This window comes from Peromyscus maniculatus, chromosome 5, assembly GCF_049852395.1.
Source record: "Peromyscus maniculatus bairdii isolate BWxNUB_F1_BW_parent chromosome 5, HU_Pman_BW_mat_3.1, whole genome shotgun sequence".
NCBI classification, from domain to species: domain Eukaryota; kingdom Metazoa; phylum Chordata; class Mammalia; order Rodentia; family Cricetidae; genus Peromyscus; species Peromyscus maniculatus.
The window spans coordinates 139,975,052-139,995,202 of NC_134856.1; the positions used below are offsets into that span (position 1 = coordinate 139,975,052).

Below are 20,151 nucleotides of genomic sequence, written 5' to 3' on the forward strand. Positions count from 1 at the left end.
GCAAACACATCTCTACTTTAACTAGCAAGATTAACTCCCTTTTCCACAAGGAGCTTCACGTTATTGGGGTCCTTCTGTATTTCCAGGTAGCCTAGGACATGAGAGTCCCCACAGACTTTCCCTTGTTGGTGCCATATGGTCCAAGGGGAATACCTGAGATCCCTGAAGCCGACTCCTTGAGGGGTACAGGTTGAAACAAATGCCACTCACACCCCATGGCCATTGTCAGGCCTGGTCCTCCACGCCTGCCTCTTCTAGGGAACACAATGGACACCCTCAGCGTGGTTCTGTGGGGAACTGCGGGTGAGAGCAGTTCACAGCACTTCCTGAAGAACCTGTAGTAATTCCTTCCTTGTTCTTCCCCCGGAACCACTTATCACCAGAAGATGAGCTAGATGACCCGGGTACAGTTTTCAGCTAGTTTCTCTGTGAATTCTGCCTCTGAGTGCCTCACGTTCACTTTGATGCCAGTTACTAAAGCCAAAAGACTGTTTTCCCATTGCCCTGTGGTGGAATCTGGGCAAGTTCGAACCACCTGTTAGCTCTCCCTGCAGGTCTGAGAAACAGTGCAGATGCAGTGACTTCTTAGAACTGTGGTGGCAGCCACTCGTTTCAATAAAAGAAAGTGCTCAAACCATCGGTCAGCAATAAGTGAAAGGCCCAACCTTCGGTTGCTTCCCCAGCTTCCCTCTGTGGATGCCTTTATCCTGGCTCTAACCGACAAACTTTGACATCCCAGAATTTGGCAGGACTTGCTGAAGATATGTAGAAAGTATTGGTGATGAGAACAAAGGAATTTCTTGACCACTTCCCTTTGGTGAAAGCCACCGATCTGAGAATAGCAAGTGGGGTAGATGGGACATTTGAGATATGATTTGAACTTCTGATCAACTCCTGTTCCTGATGTCCCTCTAGAGGATTTTTTCAGACCTGGTGTCTGAATTTGGGATCTTAAGTTTAGTTTGTGCTCTTGCAAAAGGGTGCTTTGGCATGGAGGAGAACCTGAGTTAGGGTTTCTTATCTGACTTTATTCCCATATCTGAGCCAGAACTGACCAATTAGAGAGCTTAGAGCAATTTGTTTTCACACCAGAGTGTGGCTTTCACTCTTTGCAGGGGACAGTTTCAGTAGCTACTTAGAAGGCAGCCGTGGAGCCACACACGTCTGAGGGTCTGGTGCTGTACCCAGCAGTCAACAGGCAGGCACTTGTTCCCCTTCGGCTTGGCACTGAGCAGAGAGGGCAGAGACTCCTGCTTCTCACCTCTGCTGGCACCACTGGGGGAAACGCTGCCCTCAAATGCTGCTGTTGCACACTGGATTTTCCCTCCCTCTTTGTTCAGAAGCTTGGGCTCAATGGGACTTGGCCACTTTACTGTGTAAGCGCTCTAGAATCTACCATTTAAAGAGAACATATAGTCAACATTTATCTCCAAGGGTGGGTGAGGAGGAACTCCTTGTAATGTCTGAGGTTGTTCCCTTGATGTGGGGCATAGATATATGTCACTGTAAGCAGAACCCACTTCATATTTTTATAACATTTTTTGCAGCCGTGGCCAGAGAGACTTTGCTCTCAGGATTTGGGTATCTAGCTATTGCTTTGTTTTATTGAAAAATTGTTGGGTATGCTGCCCACTAGCACCTTCTGACTCCAGTAAAACTTTGCAAGATATAGACCAGGATTTCCCAAACTTTGCTCTGTGTGCTAAACCCTTGGGGATCCAGCTAAACTGCAGCTGTGAGTGAAGGGGTACGGAAAGGGGCCCATGTCCTGCATTGCTATGAGCTCCTGACACTGCCGGTTCATAGACCACTCCTTGAGTAGTGATGATGCTTCATAAGGATCTGTGGGAGGAGCTATTCAAACATCCTGCCAGAAAATTCCACTGATTCATCCAGGATAGCCATTTGTAATACTGATTAAAATGATGTCCTATGATTGGGTTTGCAATAAGCAGGATGAATTCCACGGATCGTCATGAAGGCTTTAGAATGGGGGGGCGGGGAAAGTGGAGATGAACAGACACACGTATCCTCCAGCAGGGGGATAGCTGAGGCGCCTCCTTGACTCTGGTGTATCCTATTTAGCTTAAAGGCCTGAAATAAAGACTCATCTCAGATGAACTTGATCCCGCATGTGGCTGTCATTGGAATTCAATCCCACATCTAGAAAAATCTCTTTATGAGCTGCTAAATGTGCATGGAGACAGAATAGAGACCAGAAATAACATGGGTTTCTTTCTAGTGAAGCCTTGAAACAAAAACTAATAGAAAAATAACTTACTTTTTGCCACAAGGAAGGAATTTGGACCTGTCGTGAGTAGCTTCTGACTAAATAGCAAAACTTCCGAGAGCACTGAAGGTCAGGTGTTTCTTGCGTGTGAGTACACCGACTGAGCGAAAGTTGTCATCTCATCCACGTCATTACAAAAGAAATTTAATAAGTTCAGCAGACTTTGCCAGAGCACTAGATGGTGACTCTCTTGTTTTCAAAGCTTGCAATTCTCTGGCCCACTCATTCAGGAAGAATGTCACAGCTCAGAATGCTCATTCACACAGCAGTGGGAGTCAGTGACTTCTGCTCCCTGATTCAGCAGTTGTCTCTTATGCAAAATGCATGTCAGGGACAAACTATAAATATTGGAAGTGTTTTCCCACAGTTTCTTCCAGTGCTGTTTTGTCAAAAGATTCATGGGGTGAACTGGTACCCTCTCCACAGCGCTTAGAAGGCCCCAAAGCAGCAGATGTAGGTATGTTGTATTTAGGCCAGAAACACACTGAGTAAGTGTCTCTCAAAGTTAGGAAGAGTAGAATGCAAAGTCATGCTGTTTCCTTAGGCCAAAAATCAGGACCCATTGCTTGTCCTGGGGCTGAAAGTGCAGAGCTCCACATGCTTTCCTGCCAAAAGAAATCAAGAATATGGTTTAGGCACAAGCGTGTGATAACCATGCTAGTTAAGCTTCATCGTTACAGTTCTTTGCATCTCCAGAGTTCTAAGATTAATTGCTTACACCTTTAGAGGCTCTGGAGAGCTTTCCACAGCCATGCTCCTACCCTCCCTCTTCCTAAGGAAGACCCTGTTCTTACAGGACAGAGGAGAGTCAATGCTCTCAGCAAACTGGTGGCTGAGAAAGGAATAAAACTCTCATGTTCTCAGACTCTGGGCTCAGCCTCCTCTGGGGAGGGGCAGCCTGGCTATCAGAGGTTGATAACACTGTTGATCTAAGACAAGGACTTCCCACTAGAAAAGAATATGTGTTTTGCTCTTCCTATCACAAGGGATTCTTTGGAGTATTTTTAAAGATCGCAGAGTCTGCAAAATAAAATTAAGGGAAAAGACTTGTTTGAAGAGTATTTGAGGGTCTGGAGAGAGGTAAAAGCATGTATGACTCTTGCAGAGGACCCAGGTTCAGTTCTCAGTACCCACAATGTGGCTTACAACCATCTGTAACACCAGTTTTAGGGGATCCGACGCCCTCCATTGACCTCCACAGGCACAGCACAGACATGGTGCACAGACATGAACATAGGCAAAACGCTAAGACACGTAACAAGTAAATAAATCTTAAAAATTAAGGGCGTTGGAGAGACAGTGGCTTAGAAGAAGGAAGCACAGGTCCTCCCGGCCCCTGCTGCAGTTTTCATCTTGGTGCAGAACACAAGATGGCTGATTTCACGCTACCTCTCTCTCCCTTGTTTGTTTTCTTACCCCCTGAGACTAGGTTTCTACTGAACAGCAGAATCTTGCAGTTTAACAAGTCATAATAATTTATTCAGACAGATTTCCAGAAGCCCAAAGATTTACTCATGAGGTGTGGTTGATACTGGAAGCTAAAATGGAGCTGAGGGTGCTGGTGTGCACACCTATAATTCTAGTGTTAGGAGACGGAGGTTGGAGGATCACTGCACGTATGAGGCCTGCGTGAGTGAGACACTACCTCAACAACCCCCCCCCCAAAAAAAAAAAAAAAACCAAAAAAACCCAAAGGGCAAAATGATGAACAAAACGAGAGTGAGAAGGCAGGATCTTTAGGTTATTTAACATGTAATGAGAGTGTTGGTAAGTGTTTTAGCTTGATTGAGTCAAGAAAGAAAAACCATGATTTGATCTTGGCCATTTGCAAGCCTCATGCCCTGAGCACCATCTTGTGGAGGCACAGGCACTTCCAGTTTATTCTGGAGCTTTGATGTCTGTGCCCTTCATACAGCCAACTGACCCTTTGTAAGTTCAGGCCACTCTGGTCCTCTGATCTCTCCCTATAACTCCTGAAAGCAATCCCTCCAGTCAAAGCGAACACGCCCACAGCACCTGAGAATGCTCCTTAGGAACCAGCACTCAGGCAGGAGATCAGCTTGTCCCTGGTCCTCAGTTTCTTTTGGCTGTGATACTGGCATCTGACCGTGGTGCCACTGCAGTGGCTACAGAGGAAAGAAACAGCTGCTATGTACACAGAACTCCAGGGTGAAAGGAGGTGCCTGGATTTCCATATTTCCATGTTGGACCTTGAAGCACATGTGCTGTATGAATCAGGTCATTTCCCACTTGATGGGCTGGACCAGGGTATGATTGAAGAAACCACAAGATGCTTCTCCAATCCCACCACAAGGCTGTGACTTGGGTCTGATGTTCTTCATCCATCTCTCACTCATTCTCTCTGGGTGGAATTGTTTTCTCATGCTTGTCTTGCCTCATTTATCTACCAGTGCGAGTGTCCACAGCAGTCCCCAACTTTACTGTTGCAAACTGTATGTAAGAGTATAGAATGAACATTATTTAGATTTCAGTAAAAGGAACCAGTTAGAAAATAGACTTTAAAATAGTTGGATACTCAGGTGTGGTGGTGCATGCCTTTAATCCCAGAACCTGTGAGTTTAAGGTCAGTCTGGCCTACCTAGCAGGTTCCAGGCCAGTCAGAGATACACAGTGAGACTCTATCTCATAATAGGAAAAAAAAGTGGAATAATTTCAATATTTGTCTATTGCCAGAAGTGTAAAGACAATTGTTAAATTATTTTCATGAACTTGAGTCCATGTGTGCCCCAAGTGCCCAGCCTGAGCCACTTCTGTGCTGTAGAATGTGACTCACTAGGTCTGGTTACAACATTAACCAAAGTGGTGATGTTGCTCCTGCGCCCTCTCGTTGCCGGGACCATCATCTCACCCTGAGCTTTATGACTGACAGTGGAGGAGCAGTGACAGGTCTCATGGATCTGGAAGAAGGAAGTTGGAACAAGAATACTGTCTTCAGCAAGTTTGGATGTGGCCTGGTTGTTTTGTAGTTGATCTTGGTGGCAAGGACATGATGCAGGATCATGAGTCTGGAAAAATGCACTGTTGTCTAGGTTGTGATCTAATTGTTTATTTATGATCCTACATGAATCTCTACTTTTCCTATATCCAAAATCTGCTTTGTTGAATTTATGTTCTTGGATCTTCCTAAGCACTTTGTGTGAGGAGTGTTTGGTGGTGTTCCCATGTGTGAGAATGTTTGGTGGTGTCCCATGTATGAGGAGTGTTTGGTGGTGTCCCCTTCTGTCATGAGGTTTATCACATCTGGATATCACTTATAGTGATGGAGGCCATTGAAATTTATGGTCCAAGTAAACATGACTCAGAATTCTACCTTTTCAAAAATGGAGCTTTAGATATAAAATTAAACAGTATTATAATCCCACCTCATGGGCTAATGCTCTTGTACACTGTAAAGATTTATCACTCCTGTTGGTTTAATAAAATGCTGATTGGCCAGTAGCTAGGCAGAAGGTGTAGGCAGGGTGACCAGATTAGGAGAATTCTGGGAAGAGGAAAAGATCTGGAGTCACCAGCCAGACACAGAGGAAGCAAGATGAGAATGCTGAACTGAGAAAAGATACCAAGCCACGAAGCTAAATATAGACGAGAACTATGGGTGAATTTAAGAGGAAGAGCTAGTTAATTGTAAGCCTGAGCAATAGGCCAAACAGTTTATAATTAATGTAAGTCTCTGTGTGTTTATTTGGGACTGAACGGCTGCGGGACCGGATGGGACAGAAACTTCCACCTACACCACCTCTCCCATTTGTGGGATCCATAAGGATTTGAGAACATACAAGGACATTAACTGCTCCCAGCATTCCCAAAACAAGTCTAATATCTAGGGAGAAACCTCGGTCCTGGGTGAACTATATGCATTTATCTGGGACCTCTCCAGCTTTGAAACTGAAAGTCCATTATCTTAGGCATGTCCCTCATTCCTGTTTATCTGGGATGGTTCATAATGCCAGTACAAACTCTGTTTTTCCTACTTACAATGGGACACTACAAAGTTATAAACAAGATATCACACATTCTTTGACCCATTAATAAGAGTTTGAAATTAGAAATCTCAGACTCTTGCATCCATACAGGAATAGAACTGTTTCGTTTCCCCTGGTCTGGGGACTCTGACCCAAGACTCGACTCTTGTGAGAGTCTGGTCCTTGCTCTTTTCTTGTCTCACTTTGGAGTCTTGGCTTGAGTGTGCTTAGGGTGGTGCTACAGCCATGCTGGGTTGGCAGATGTAGGAAAAGGATGAGTAGGGCTTGGAAGAGGGTTTAGGGGCAGATTGAAAGAAGAATCACGGGCACCCAAAGTGACGTCTAGAGGGCAGAGGCCCTAACAGACTCAGACTGTGTGTTGAGAGGACAGTGAGAAGACAGCAAAGGGTGGAGGATCTGAGAAAATAGCTGGAGGAGCAGCTTGAAAGATGACTTGCTCCCTTGGAGGTATGGAACTTTTCCCCAGCAGGGAGTCAAAAGCATCACCGTGGAGGACAGCATTTGGTGTGAGGTCTCTCCAAAGGGAAAAGGCTTCAGAGGATCAGTGGATGTCTTACAAATGACCTCAGGAGGTGTAACTCTGGGACTTCTCACTGCTCAAGTCACCAGATGACCCCCAGACTGCCTGCAGGGCAGCCCACAAGCCATCCCCTTTACATGGTATTGTAATTCCAAGGAGAGATATTTTGAGTTATTTCAAAACTACTTCAAAATGATATTGGCAGTGATAAAAGTCATCAAAATGTAATTGAAATTTTCTTGAATGATTGATTTTATGTGAATTAACACAGTGTGGTCATAGGTGGCTGCACGGTTGTATACTGTGCATTTGTGGGTGTTGCTGTTCACACAGACTCCAGTGACTGGTGCATAGAAAGGTGCACTGTGGGTCAAAGGCCTTGACTTGAAGCACATAGCCACCCATTTAGTTTCTCCTCTGGAAACAGAAATTCTCATACTGAACTACAATTCTAATTTGGACACGAGGGCCATTTTTCACTTGGTTATTCATTTAGACCAGCCTTAGTTATTATTCACTGGGGAACTTGTGAACTGAAAACTGGCATTTCTCACTTTGATTTGATGTTATTTTTCTGCTAGGGGCTCAAAAGTGAGATGAAAACTGAATAAGCTTTATGGCCAGAAGTTTTCCTGTTGATAGGCAGAGACTAAAAGTGTAAGGAGGCACTGAGGGGATTAATTTTTCAATCACTTAAATGTTAGCATGAAGTGTATTTCCAAGCTCACTTTCTTACAGACCCAGGTAGCTGTGCTCACAGATATTTTGATCAAATTGGTGATTTCACAGTCATGCAAATGAGAAATCTGTTATATGTTTGTATTTATATGTGCTTGAAAATTTAGTTATAATCTCATACTAGTCAATGACTTTGGTTAGGGAATGTATTTTATGTTTCTGTGTTGTTAGGACCAAGAAACCCTAGACTTGCCCTTGTTCCTGGAGAGGAGGGTAGAAAACAAAGCATTCCCATGAGGCTGCTGACATGACCCAGATGGAAATGGTTCTGGGATATATGACCTGACAGTAACCCCCGAACATCAGAGAATAATAGAAGTGCTATGAAAATTACCATCTTTGAAATAAAAATGGCCAAACTATGGTTAGCATGGCCAACCGTATAATGGAAATAGAGCAGGAGAAGTGGCCAAAATGAGCTAACATTTTCCAAAGCGATTTCCCACTTTTTTGATTTTTGTGGTATGGAATTGGAGGAAGGAGGAGAGAGCCTTATCTATAGGGAGGTCAGAACCCCAGCTCTTATGGACTTGTTCTTCGAGACAGTCTATCTGGCTATAAAAAATTCAGGGTATAGGTAACATATTTTATTTGTTAAAGCTAAGCAGTGCTTAACTCTAAAATGTGTGCTTACAACTCTTTAATGTCCTTTGCTTTTCAGAGACAAACCCAAATTATCCTGAAGACCTCTATGAAGGTAGCTATCATGTTTCTTCACTCTGTATTTTTTCAAAATGTTTGTGTATAATGAAATAAATCAGCTAAATGAAGACCTGTAAGCTGAGTTAAATACACATTTTTAAGTGCTACATGGGCCAAAATAACATCTCAAGTATCACCCAGTATTGATGGCTCTTTCCCCTTGGTACTTGCAGTGCCTGTAAATAGCACTTTCTCTCCAAGGCTCTCTTCTTGGAAGTAGTAAATCCATTCTGCTCTTACAGACATTTTGTTTCCGTAATTGGGAACTAATTACCTGTTTAAAAGCCATGATAACCAAGGGAAGGGAGGTGGATCACCTTCAGGCCATGACAGGAAACACATATGAAATTGTTTCTTGTATAATGCAGAAGGCCGCTCATGGACAGAGCTGTAAAGGAAGGGCTTCCATGGGGCAGCTCGGCCAGCCACTGGACTGTGTCGTCAAGATTCACTGTCTCTGCTCCACGTTTTACCATCCACTGACCAGCCTTGCTGGGGACTGGTTTCCTCTGTGGTGTGAGCTGATGCTTCAGAGGGACTGACCCAGCCACAGTCCATCTAACCTTCCTTACTGAGAAGCAGGATTACATAGTCTTGGCTTACTAGACCCATCCCTGGAGGGCAGGCTAGTTTCCTTGGGAGTGGAGGGGCTTAAAAACCTGAAAAAAGTGAAGTCCTTTCAGGAACGTGGAAGAGGAGGAGTCCCAAAGCTGAATGAGCGGTGCTTAGCTGCTCATCGCTACGCTACTTTTTGACTAAGTGCCAAGGAGGCATTGATTGATGGGTAGAAACTCTTTAGTGCAGATTCCCAGACCACCACTGTGATCACAAAGCCTCCGAATTTAGAGAAGTGACAGACTTTGTTTCAAGATTGGGACTCAAATTAAAAATGATTAAAATTAGATTAGTTAGAATGTTATATTTTTAAAAGTCTTTTGTTCTTTAACTTTTCACTTATGTTCCTGTTTGGGTCTGTAGCATGCCCTTCATAAACAATGATCATATTCAGTGTGTACTTTGCAAAGAAGATTTCCATTGGATGAGCTATAGACCATCGTATGCTTATTACATGTGTATTTAACTCCAGCTAATTTTAACTGGGAATCATGTTGCCTTTCTCTGTGTATGCATGCTAATCTATATTTCGTCCAAGTTGTGGCTTGATTAATTCTTGTGCATCTTGTGCAGGTGATTTGAATATGTATTTTTTTTATTCAACATGTTAGGAGTTTAAGAAAAACATGTCTCAGATTATCCCACACAGCATGAGTCTTGAACAGTGATTTTTTTTTTACAGTTTAAAATTATGTTTTGAATTTTTCAGAACTTTAAAACTTTAAAAATGTCACCTTCCCAGTGGCCTCGGCTCCCATTTTGGGCATTTTGGCTAAGATGTCATGGTTTAAACTAAAGACATTTAAACTGGTCTAAATTTTGCCTAGCTACTTGGCTATACTACAAAGAAAAATTAGTAAATAAATGATGTGTGCTTATGTTTGAAATCAGTGAGTTTTAAGATATTCCAAATAAACATTGTTAAAATGCGAGTTTTGGCATTAAGAATACAACAACAAACAAAGAAAATAAATGCTTTTTCTGTTATTTTTTTCACTCGCATTCAAAGGAACATGCTGTTAATAAAAAATGTAATTTGAATTGTTTGCCCTAAAGCCAGCACGATGATCCTACCAAGGGGAATTAGGCTGAGTTAATGAAGTGTCTTTTGCCGGATGAAAATGAGGGGCACTGTTCCTAGTTAGAGCTGAAACACAGATATTTACAAGCAACATGTCTGCAGTCGGTTTGCTAAGAATTTTCTGTGATGGGTAATATTAAGAACAAATACTTTGATTACCCGTGAAAATTAGTCACCTAGTCCATGTAAACTAAAACTGATCTAGAACATGCCAACCAACTTTGAGATTTATGGCAATGAAGACACATCTGTGTGACTAATTATTGTTGCCTTATGCATTTTGGAATATTGGTGTTTCTGTACTCTTCTAAAAATTCCTTTGTGGACCCAAGTTCTACACTGATACTCACACCAGGCTACATCTTAAGCCCTTGTCCTATTCTCCATGAGATGCTCCTGCTCAGAAATCAGTGTTTTCTTACAATCTGGGTTATTGTATGGCTCCGACTGCTTCTTTCCATGTGGCCTAAGCCTCATCATTTCACTCCCTTGCTGACATTTCTCAGCTTTAAAACTGACAGCCAGATCTGCCCTCTAAAGATTTTCATGTGGAAAATGTCCATGGCTCCTTTTCTTGGTTGTTTTAAAGATGGCATTAATAAAGGGATGCTTCCCTAAGAGCAAAGGAGAAATCTTAAAGCGGGTTTAGAACAACCAGTAGAACAGGGATGGAGAGATGGAAATTGGACACCATGCTGGTTTTGTGCAGTTCAATCCCCACCATTCACTGAACCGAGCAGCCAGCCACATTCCTGCACAGCCAGGCTGTCCTGCCAGTGATTAGAACTCTCTGGATCTGTCTTGCCCTGCACTGGGTTTTACGGTGGCCCTGTGTATATCAGCAGCTGATGACTTCATATTCCTCTTCTTTCTCTTGTCTCCAATTGAAGACTGGACTGCAGCAACTGACATTGGGGATACTACGAACAAAAGCAATGATATCCCTTCCACAGATGTTGCTGGTGAAACCAATCCGGAGCATCTCTCGGTGAGTGGGGTAAATAGCTGCCTCCTGGTTGGTTCTGGATGCTCATATGCTGGAGGAATTGCCACTGTCTCCATAAGACATGGTTATCATTCAGATGTGAGCAGGCCATCAAAGATTGGAGGGTCTACTAGAAAGACCCAGAAAAAGTGATATAGAGATCATGCAGCCTCTGAGATGTGCTTTTCTGGCAGTGCACCACATATTTAATTTTTCTGATTTTTTAAAAAATATTTATGTGTATGGGTGCTTTGTCTGAGTGTGTAGCTGTGACTGTGTGTGTGCAGTGCCAGAGGAGACCAGAAGAGGGCGTCAGATCCTCAAGTCCTCTGGACTGGAGTTACAGAAGCTTGTTTGTGGCCATCTGGGTGCTGGGAACTAGAGTCAGGTCTTCTTTCTCCATCCTCAGAACCATATGTTCATTTTATTTCTATGGCGGTGTGAATGTATACCTGCAAAAGCCAGGAGAAAATGGAGGCCAGAAGAGAGTAAGATTTCCCAGTGCTAAGCCACCTGATGTGGGTGCTGGGCATTGAAGGCCGGTCTTCTGAAGAGGAGTTGGTGTTCTTACCTGTGGAGCCATCTCCCAGCCCCATACTACACCACTTTTTAGTAGTTATTACTGTTTAAATATCTGTCCTTTATAACTGGACTACTAGGAAATCATTCACAGTGAATCACAACACTTCTATTCAGGGACCACACTTTCACATCTATCTCCTTCATTTTTTAAAATAAAATTTAGGATGTCTGCCAAACAGAAATCCAGTTTTTTTTGTTTGTTTGTTTGTTTTGTGTTTTTTCTGGAGAATGTTATGGGAAAGAAAAATCAGGCTCATCTTTCAGACAAAGACTCTGGGGATGAAGTGGTATCGAACATGGCCTGTGCAGGGTGATTGGCTTATACGTGAAGATATGAGGAGAAGGGCATTCATTGGGTGTGTGAGCAAGAGCTTGCAGACAGGGAAACACGAGGCAGGTGCTTCACTGGAAGGCTCAGGCTGGTGATGAAGGTCTTGAAATAGTCCCAGGTGATCAGACTCTATTCTATAGAGAATTGCCATTAAAGGGTCTGTGGTTTCTAGGGCTCCGTGGTGGGACCAGTTTAGAATCATGTTGAGTTTTCCTCACACACAGCATGTCCTGTGAACTCTGATGTCTTTTAACCCTGAATGCACCAGCTCCCCTTCTGGTGCCACAGCTGCTGGCTGACCCAGGTTCCGCAAAACAGGACCTGGCTGCAGTTCCTCATCAGCTGCTATTTTCCCCCATTATGGTTTGCAGACAATGTCAGGCCTTACGTTTATAACCTTACCTGAAAAGTCATCCAAAGAGGAATAATACTTTGTGACATGAAAGTTCTATGAAGCTCAAAAATTTTAATTTATTTTTTACTTATTTTATGTGGATGAGTCAGTCAATCAGGCTAGGTTGCTAGTAGCCATTACAGTTGTGATGCCCTCACGGTACCTGACAGCATGCTGCCACATAACTCTTCTTCTAATCTGATGGTCCTCCTTGTAGCCAGAAACTATTTATGCATCAAATGTCTAAACCATACATAATTGGAATCTAAAAAAAATTTGTGAAGTGGCCTTTTATCTCACATAGAGGTCTCTATGCCTCTTTTATCTCACATAGAGGTCTCTATGCCTCTTTTATCTCACATAGAGGTCTCTATGCCTCTTTTATCTCACATAGAGGTCTCTATGCCTCTTTTATCTCACATAGAGGTCTCTATGCCTCTTTTATCTCACATAGAGGTCTCTATGCCTCTTTTTATCTCACATAGAGGTCTCTATGCCTCTGAGTTAGAAAATGCTGCTTTTTTGGTCATTGTTGTTGTTTTGTTTATTCGAGACAGGGTTTCTCAGTGTAGCCCTGGCTGTCCTGGAACTCACTCTATAGCCCAGGCTGGCCTCGAACTCAGAGATCCGCCTGCCTCTGCCTCCCGAGGGCTGGGATTAAAGGCATGGGCCACCATTGCCAGGAAGAAAACACAGCTTTTAACATTGATTATGCTTACTGTTTTTGCCTTCCTGTGTCACAGTTTGAACATCATGAGTCAACCACACACAGCAGTTAGCATACTCACTCTGCTTAGGTGTCTTAGGTACACTACCAAGATATTCGAATGGTGAAGTAGGAAATCATTTGGCAAAGAACAAGAACTGAAACAATTTAGTAGGTGAGGCAAGTAGCAAGCTCTGCAACGGATTCATTCTGGCATCACTCTTGTTATGCCAGGGTCCCTTAGAATAAAAGGGGGAAATGTGGTGATACTTTATTTGTGCTGAAATGTGATATTTTATTTGTATGTTAAATAAACTTGCATGGTGTGTGTGTGTGTGTGTGTGTGTGTGTGTGTGTGTGTGTGTGTGTGTGTTTGGGTATGCATGTGCCTCAGTGTGTATGTGTAGGTCGGAGGATCACTTTCCACTGTGGTTTCAAGGTTCAAACACAGGCTATCAGGCTTGCAGGAAGCAAGTATTTTTACCCCTGGAGTCACCTTGCTGGCCCAGTAGGCACTTTTTTTTTTTCACTGAAAAGGACATGTTCTAAAACCTCCAGCAGATGCTTAAAGTTTCAGGTAGTTTTGAAACTTGGCAGTGACTTTTCCTATACATAGCCATAATAAAGTTCGATTTACAAATTAGGCAAGGTAAGAGATTAAAAACACTAATAAGAATCTAACAATTATAACAACATAGTATCAACTTTTTCCTTGTAGTCACTATTAAATAGAACAAGGACAACTTGAACAGAAGCTCTGTGATGTCACAACAGTGTTTCTTATGAGTAAGAAGGCTAGTGATCAACCAACACAAGAGTAGTTCCTGCAGTGTGCATATGTTGGACACATTTGAAGGAGATGGATTTGGTTAGAACAAGGTTGTCCACCACCAGTAATGAGGGAACTGCAGTCACTGAGTACATGTAGGCTGATGAAGCTAACTCTATACCCAGAGTTTTGCTGAGGTTGTCTCTGGAAGAGCAGAAAGCACTAAAGCGGCAGAAGGGTCCCTTATCAGAGTCTTGCATGATGCTGCCATTGCCAGTGCCCATTTGGAGCTTTGTGACTGACTTAATGCCGTTCTTATCAGACAACAGACAGTGACACTGTGGAGGGATTAGCCTTCAATCTTCATTTTCCTGTCTTTATTGTGAATCATATACTTGGTTGTGAATAAATTACAGTTTTTAAAATAGCTGGACAGACTGGTTCAGTTCCAAGCTATGTGACCTTGGGATGTTTATTGACATTTGATGAGTTTTAGTTTTGGTAGGTGTCACCATTTGTGACTTATTAACTGTTGTGTTAGTTTCTGTCCTAGCTACTGTTCTTAATTCACTGTCTGCATGAACTCACGGAGGATCATACAACCACAAGGCAAAGAGCTAGTAAACATGAAGATTATGAGAAGCAGAGGGGCACATCTGAATTTTACACTCACAGAGAACTCAGCTCTAAAATATCTATAGTCTGCAGTGTCAGCATATGCTGTGCTGCAGTAACAAACATCCCCACATCTTAGTGGCTAAACACCACAAAGATGTCTCTCATGCTTCATTATGTGGATTGCTGGGAGTCTCTTCAGCTTTGCCCTGACTGCAGGACCTGGCTGACACACAGCTGCCCTTTGGAGAGTTGATTTCCTCACAGCGGGGTGGAGGCAGGTGGAGCAGGGTTTCTCAGCCTTGACACTGTTGGCTTTGGGGCTGAGTGATTCTAGGGACTCTTTCCTGGCCATGGTAGATGGCTAGTAGACTCCTGGCTTTTATCCACTAAATGCTTGTAGGACTGCCCCAGCTACCCACCCCCATCAAAACCTCAAGGGGCCAAGAGTCTTTCAGTGACAGTGCTATCGTTTGTTGATAAGCATGGCCTTTGACTAAGACCTCTGATTGGCAAGGACATTCTCCACCCTTCCTTCAAACCAGTCTCAACTAGTGTTGAGAATGCAACTAACCACAAGGAAGGCAGGCAGTGCATTTTCCAGGGAAATAGGAGCCAAGATCAATTTGGTAAGGAGTATTAATGATTACCTTAGAGGGAAAAGTAATACTGATTTAAGGGATATCACACAGAGTGAATTACGCTTGGAGTTCAAGATTTTTAGTGACAGGACAGGAGTTGGTAAGCACTGTCAAAGTGCAGCATCAGTTTTTAATGAATAAAGCTTTATTAGAACATGACCTTGTAAATTTGTTTTCACATCTTCTATGGATGCTTTCAACTCACACTGCTTCGCTGAGTTCTTGCTACACCGGCTCTGTGCCTGGCAGAGTCTAAGTTTGTTCCATCTGTTGGAGTATAAATAACAGAAGTTTGCCAATCCCCGAACCTTGATGAGCTGGTTAATTTTTGTCACCTGACACAAACTAGAGTCACCTGGAAAGACAGACCCTCAATTGAAGGATTGCCTCCATCTGATTGGCCCTGGGGTCATGTCTGTGGGGCATTTTCTTGATTGATGATTGATGTGGATTAATTGTGGGTGGAGCCATGTTGGTGGGTGGTTCTGGGACGTACAGGAAAACAAAATGATGAACTCATGGGGAACAAGGCAGTAAGCAGCGTTCCTCCACACGGTTCCTGCCTCAGGCTCCTGCCTGGCTTCCCTTGATGATGGGCTGTAAATTGTAAGATGAAATAAACCCTTTCTTCCTGGGTTGCTTTTAGTCATGTGACAGCATCAGAAAGCCAGCTAGGACACTCGGACTAAGCAAAACCTAAAGGCGATACACAGTGTGTCATACTGTCACATCTTTGTTTCTACAATGTCACTATGTCCTTCAAGTACAAGATGATCATAATGTACCCAGAGGTGCCGTGGTGGCAGTGAATACTGAGTTTTTCATTGTCGTCTCTGTTTTAGGATTGTGACAGAATTCACACAGCTACTCTTCCTAGTTGTGTAACTCACAACTTGCAATTCTGTTTTTTTGTTTGTTTTTTTTTTTTTTAAACATAAAAAGTCCTTTTCTGGCCTGTATCATCCACACAGAAAAGTGTACGGATCAGTGATGTCTATCTCCAGCTGGACATACTGCAAAACACCACCCTGTTTCCAGCATGCCCTGGCTCCCACAAGCCCTGGCACTAACTTAAGAAGGGTGTTCTCCATGAACAACTTTTAAGCATGTATAAAAGTAATGAGAATAATAAAATCAAACCCACTGTTATTTTTCACTAGCATCAAAATATTAATATTTTTATATCCATCACCCTTTCCTCTCCTTCCCCTTTCCTTTGCTCCTATGTCTCTAGATGGATGGATGGATAGATAGAGGTAGCCATAGATGTGATTATTCATGTGGTATCAGTTAGAGGTCTGTTTATAAGTGTAACAAGTGTCTTCCTTTGTAGAGTAGGCATCACAGTAGTAAATGTTCAGGAAATGTTAACTGCCATGATTTCCACTGTCATCTAAGTTCAGGGAACGGTTTTGCAAGGTCATCACAGCCTTGTTCTCTCTCCAGGTCTACGCCGTGGTGGTGATTGCGTCTGTGGTGGGATTCTGTCTGCTGGTGATGCTGCTTCTGCTCAAGTTGGCAAGGCATTCCAAGTTTGGCATGAAAGGTAAGCAAAGCCATGCTTATTTTGCTTCTTAAGCGGACTCATGACTAATGCTAATTATCACTAAAGGAGGAAGTGGCTGGATTTATGATGACTGGTTTTTAAGTTGGGAGAACAGCAACAAGGGTATAATACTACAAATCAAGACAGAACAAAGTCGTGATTGCTCAACACTACCCACTTTCCTGCGAGCACAGTTGTCTCAGGAAGCATGGACTGGTTTCTCAAGTATGTACTAGCTCAGCAGTGTAGGCACGGGACAGCGCTTGAGTGTTCCTATTGTGGTCAGGTGAGGCTCAGAGGCAGGGTGACATGTGCTGGGCACATGTGCTCCTTTCTGTAGTTGTATATTGAGGTTCTAAGCCCTCTGTCACCTGATTTCTTTTGCTATTGCTTTCCTGTATTTTCAGTTTGGGAAAATTAACACTGTCGGATGCAAAATAAGAAAGCCACGATGGTCCAGTGAGCTTGTGCATGGACTGGTTTTTATTTAAGTGGGAAAATTCTCAGGGCTGAGAACTGTGTTGCCATGAACAGATAATTGATAGTCTTTAGGCCAATGAATTGTGTTTGGGGGTGGGTACGGGGAGATACTCGAATAAATGCTTTTATACGAAAGTGAGGCGTTCCTGTGACGTTGAAGCCTTTGCTGTGGTGTTTAAGCCTATGGATCGGCTGCTGTGAGATCATTGTATTTTGTGTGGTCTGACAGCTCGGTACTGTGAGTGCCTAGGAGGGAAAACTAACGAGGACTTGGTGGAGGATGGGGTCTGTGGGTGTTTTACCTGTGTGCTCAGTGGGAATGACTCTGACCCTGCTTGTCACTTGGAAAGGGATGCTTAAGCAGCAGTATCTTGGCCAGTGTACATGGGCCTAGGATGGATGATCTTCTCTGTTGTTTCCTCCCCCTCATTCCTTTGGTGACCAAGCGCGATGGAGATTCTCAGTTGTCATCTGTTCAGACATCAAGTAAAACTTGATAAAATCCTCCCATCGCTTAATCTGTGGGTCTTTGATGCTTCCTTAGGAGGAAAGTCCCCTTTACTCTAGTAAGCGATGAGACTTGGGAGAAGGAATATACTGAGTGGCTGGAGTCATTGCAAAGTGGGCTTTTGAACCTAAGCAGGTGCCAGAAACTCACAGGGAATCAAGAATTACAGGGCTTCCCCCAGAGTTTCTGAGGTAGTCTGGTCTGTGTGAATGAGAAAATTGGTATCTGAACAGTTTTCAGGGGCTGTTCATGCCCTGAAATTAATGCCCAAGCCGTGAGAATCATTAATCCTGGTCATGAATGTGGGCTTCCACATCTCTCTTCTCGTATGACAGTGTGGAGCTGCCATGCAAACCAATCAGCCTTTTCTCCCCAAGCCACCAGGCTAGACCAGCTGTGTGCTGCCCACATGCCAGGTATCCATGAGCATTTGTTTCTCACCCTTACCGGGTGCTTGACTTCCTAGAGGTGTTTTGAGTGCGTGTCCCCCAAACACAGCTTGCACTGGAGAGCAGCGTGCTCTCCAGGCTGAGGCTCCTTTCTTGAAGGATTTGACTCAAGGGCTTTCATCTGTGGATTCTTCTGAGAAAGAACATGTCCAGGCCCTTCTGGGAGCTCACTAAAAGTGCTGGGAATGCTGGGAGTGTGGTCTGGGAAGTCATCCTGATGCTGCCCAGAAAAGATACACTGAAGAGAAGTACCTGTAAATGGCAACCTATTTTTCTTTGCCTGCATTTTCTGAGCATAACGTGAGGGTATCATTAAAGAATTGGGAGGAAGTTGCTTGTCCTTGACATCTTCCAGCAGCCACAACTATAGGTGTGTTTTTCTCTCTTACTCCTATACATAAATAAAAAGTACATTGACAATGTCTCAAAGGCTTGTGTTCCTTTTGGGAGCAGCTAGGATTTTACTTTATTTCTGCTTTCATTGATGTATCAATCTGTGGGATGGCATGCACAAACCGACCCCGATCTGAGGTTATTGCTTAACAAGGCAGATGCTGAGTCCATCATCTTTTGGGATCTAGAAATTAAGATGGGGCTCATGTATCAAGATCAAACAAAACTGAACATAAAGTGGTGTTTAAAAATTAATGTGTTAATGCACTTTCAATGCTATTAGAGTGAGGATTATGCTCAAAACATATGCCCTAAAATGGGAAGACTATGCAAACATTACACTCCTGAAATAATCAGACAATATGCCAGTCACCAGTCACGGTTTCTCAGGAGCAATAGAAGAAACTGCATAGCCTTGGCCAGAAGTGTGGACTCAGAGAGGGGCTGATGGCTAATAGCAGGCGGGCTATTACACATGAAATTTACCCTTACAAGCTTTTTGGTGAGGTTTAAACCCCAATATATTGTCCGTCTTAGGAACAAATCAAGACAGGATGGCTGCCAGCTCACCTTTAGGCATTCAGGGCTGTCTTCATTTTTCATGGCTATTAAGAAAGAACTAAATACCCGAATCTGGGAGCTGTATATAAGAATGAAGTCTTCAGCTCACAGTTTGGAGGTCTGAAAGCCCAAACAGTAGACCGCCACCTCTCCTGAGGTGAGGCCTCTCTCTCTTCGCTTGTCATCCAGAGGAAGGTTGAACAACAGAGAGATACCAAATCACATGTCTAGTCAGGAATCCAAAGGGCAGGGTGGACCAGTCTTCCTCTTTTACCACATTTTTCTCTCGTGTGAACTTACATACCCTGCAAAGCCAATATTAACTCCTTCTAAGGGCAGCACCCCAATGACCTAGCCGCCACCCACTAAGCCCTGTCTCTTAGACATTCTATGCCACCTTTCAATGCCACCACAATGACCACTGTTCTTCTAATATAGGAACTTTGAGGGGAACATGATTTATCTTGCATGTCAACTATCTCAATTTGTGGCACAAGCTTTCAAGTTATGAACTAATTAATGGTTTAATACTGTTGATTTGAAGAACCTGGGGTAATACAAACCAGAAACCTCTGGTTGCCACACTGTAGCTGAATGCAGGGAGAGAAGGACAAGCCTTATGGGGACCCAAATATTATTTCTGATGTTGCTTCCATTGGAGATGAGCTCTACATTATATTCAGGGACTTAAATGGGGAAATTCAAGCATAGAGCTGTGGTGCTGTCTTTGGAGATGGAGCTGAATGATTGGGCTTCATTGACCTGATGCTCTGTCACTCAGGGGAAGCAGATTGCTGGTAGCACAGCACACTCTAGGAGGGTACTGAGCATCAGTTCTGCCTGTCTGCTCATCTTGATTTACTCAGTGCCTAGTTCAGTTGGTACTCAATAAATATTAATTGACTGAATGGTTTGAGAGGATTGCCAGCTTCATCCAATGTAAGCTGTTAATTGGTAAGAACTTAATATCTGGATGATAACTACTCACAGGTGAATGGCTAAAGGGAGACTGTTTTTTTTTTTTTTCCTAGTTTCTGAAAGGGACAACTGTTTCTAATTTCCTCTAACTTGAGATAATTGAAGGTCATTGGCAAGAAGTCATCTGGAGAGGTCCTGTCTTGGGGCTCTTGGCTTTGGAACAGTTGTCTCTAAGTTTGGAGGGTGTACTTTGCTTTTCAACTCTGTGTAGGAACATCTTCGATTGCTGCCTTTGAATATGTGACTTTGGGGCTTGTGTTCAC

General features: G+C 43.3%; 1 protein-coding gene across 9 annotated transcripts in view; it reads left to right on the forward strand.

The window, feature by feature from the left end:
• Window positions 1–20,151, forward strand: part of Ntrk2 (neurotrophic receptor tyrosine kinase 2) — a 331,422-nt gene that overhangs the window by 60,698 nt on the left and 250,573 nt on the right. For all 9 annotated transcript variants that reach the window (XM_076573467.1, XM_016000233.3, XM_016000229.3 and 6 more), the window contains 3 exons: window positions 8,214–8,249; window positions 10,841–10,938; window positions 16,420–16,519. In XM_076573467.1, the coding sequence (XP_076429582.1) occupies window positions 8,214–8,249; window positions 10,841–10,938; window positions 16,420–16,519 (234 nt within the window). The remainder of the gene's footprint in view (window positions 1–8,213; window positions 8,250–10,840; window positions 10,939–16,419; window positions 16,520–20,151) is intronic.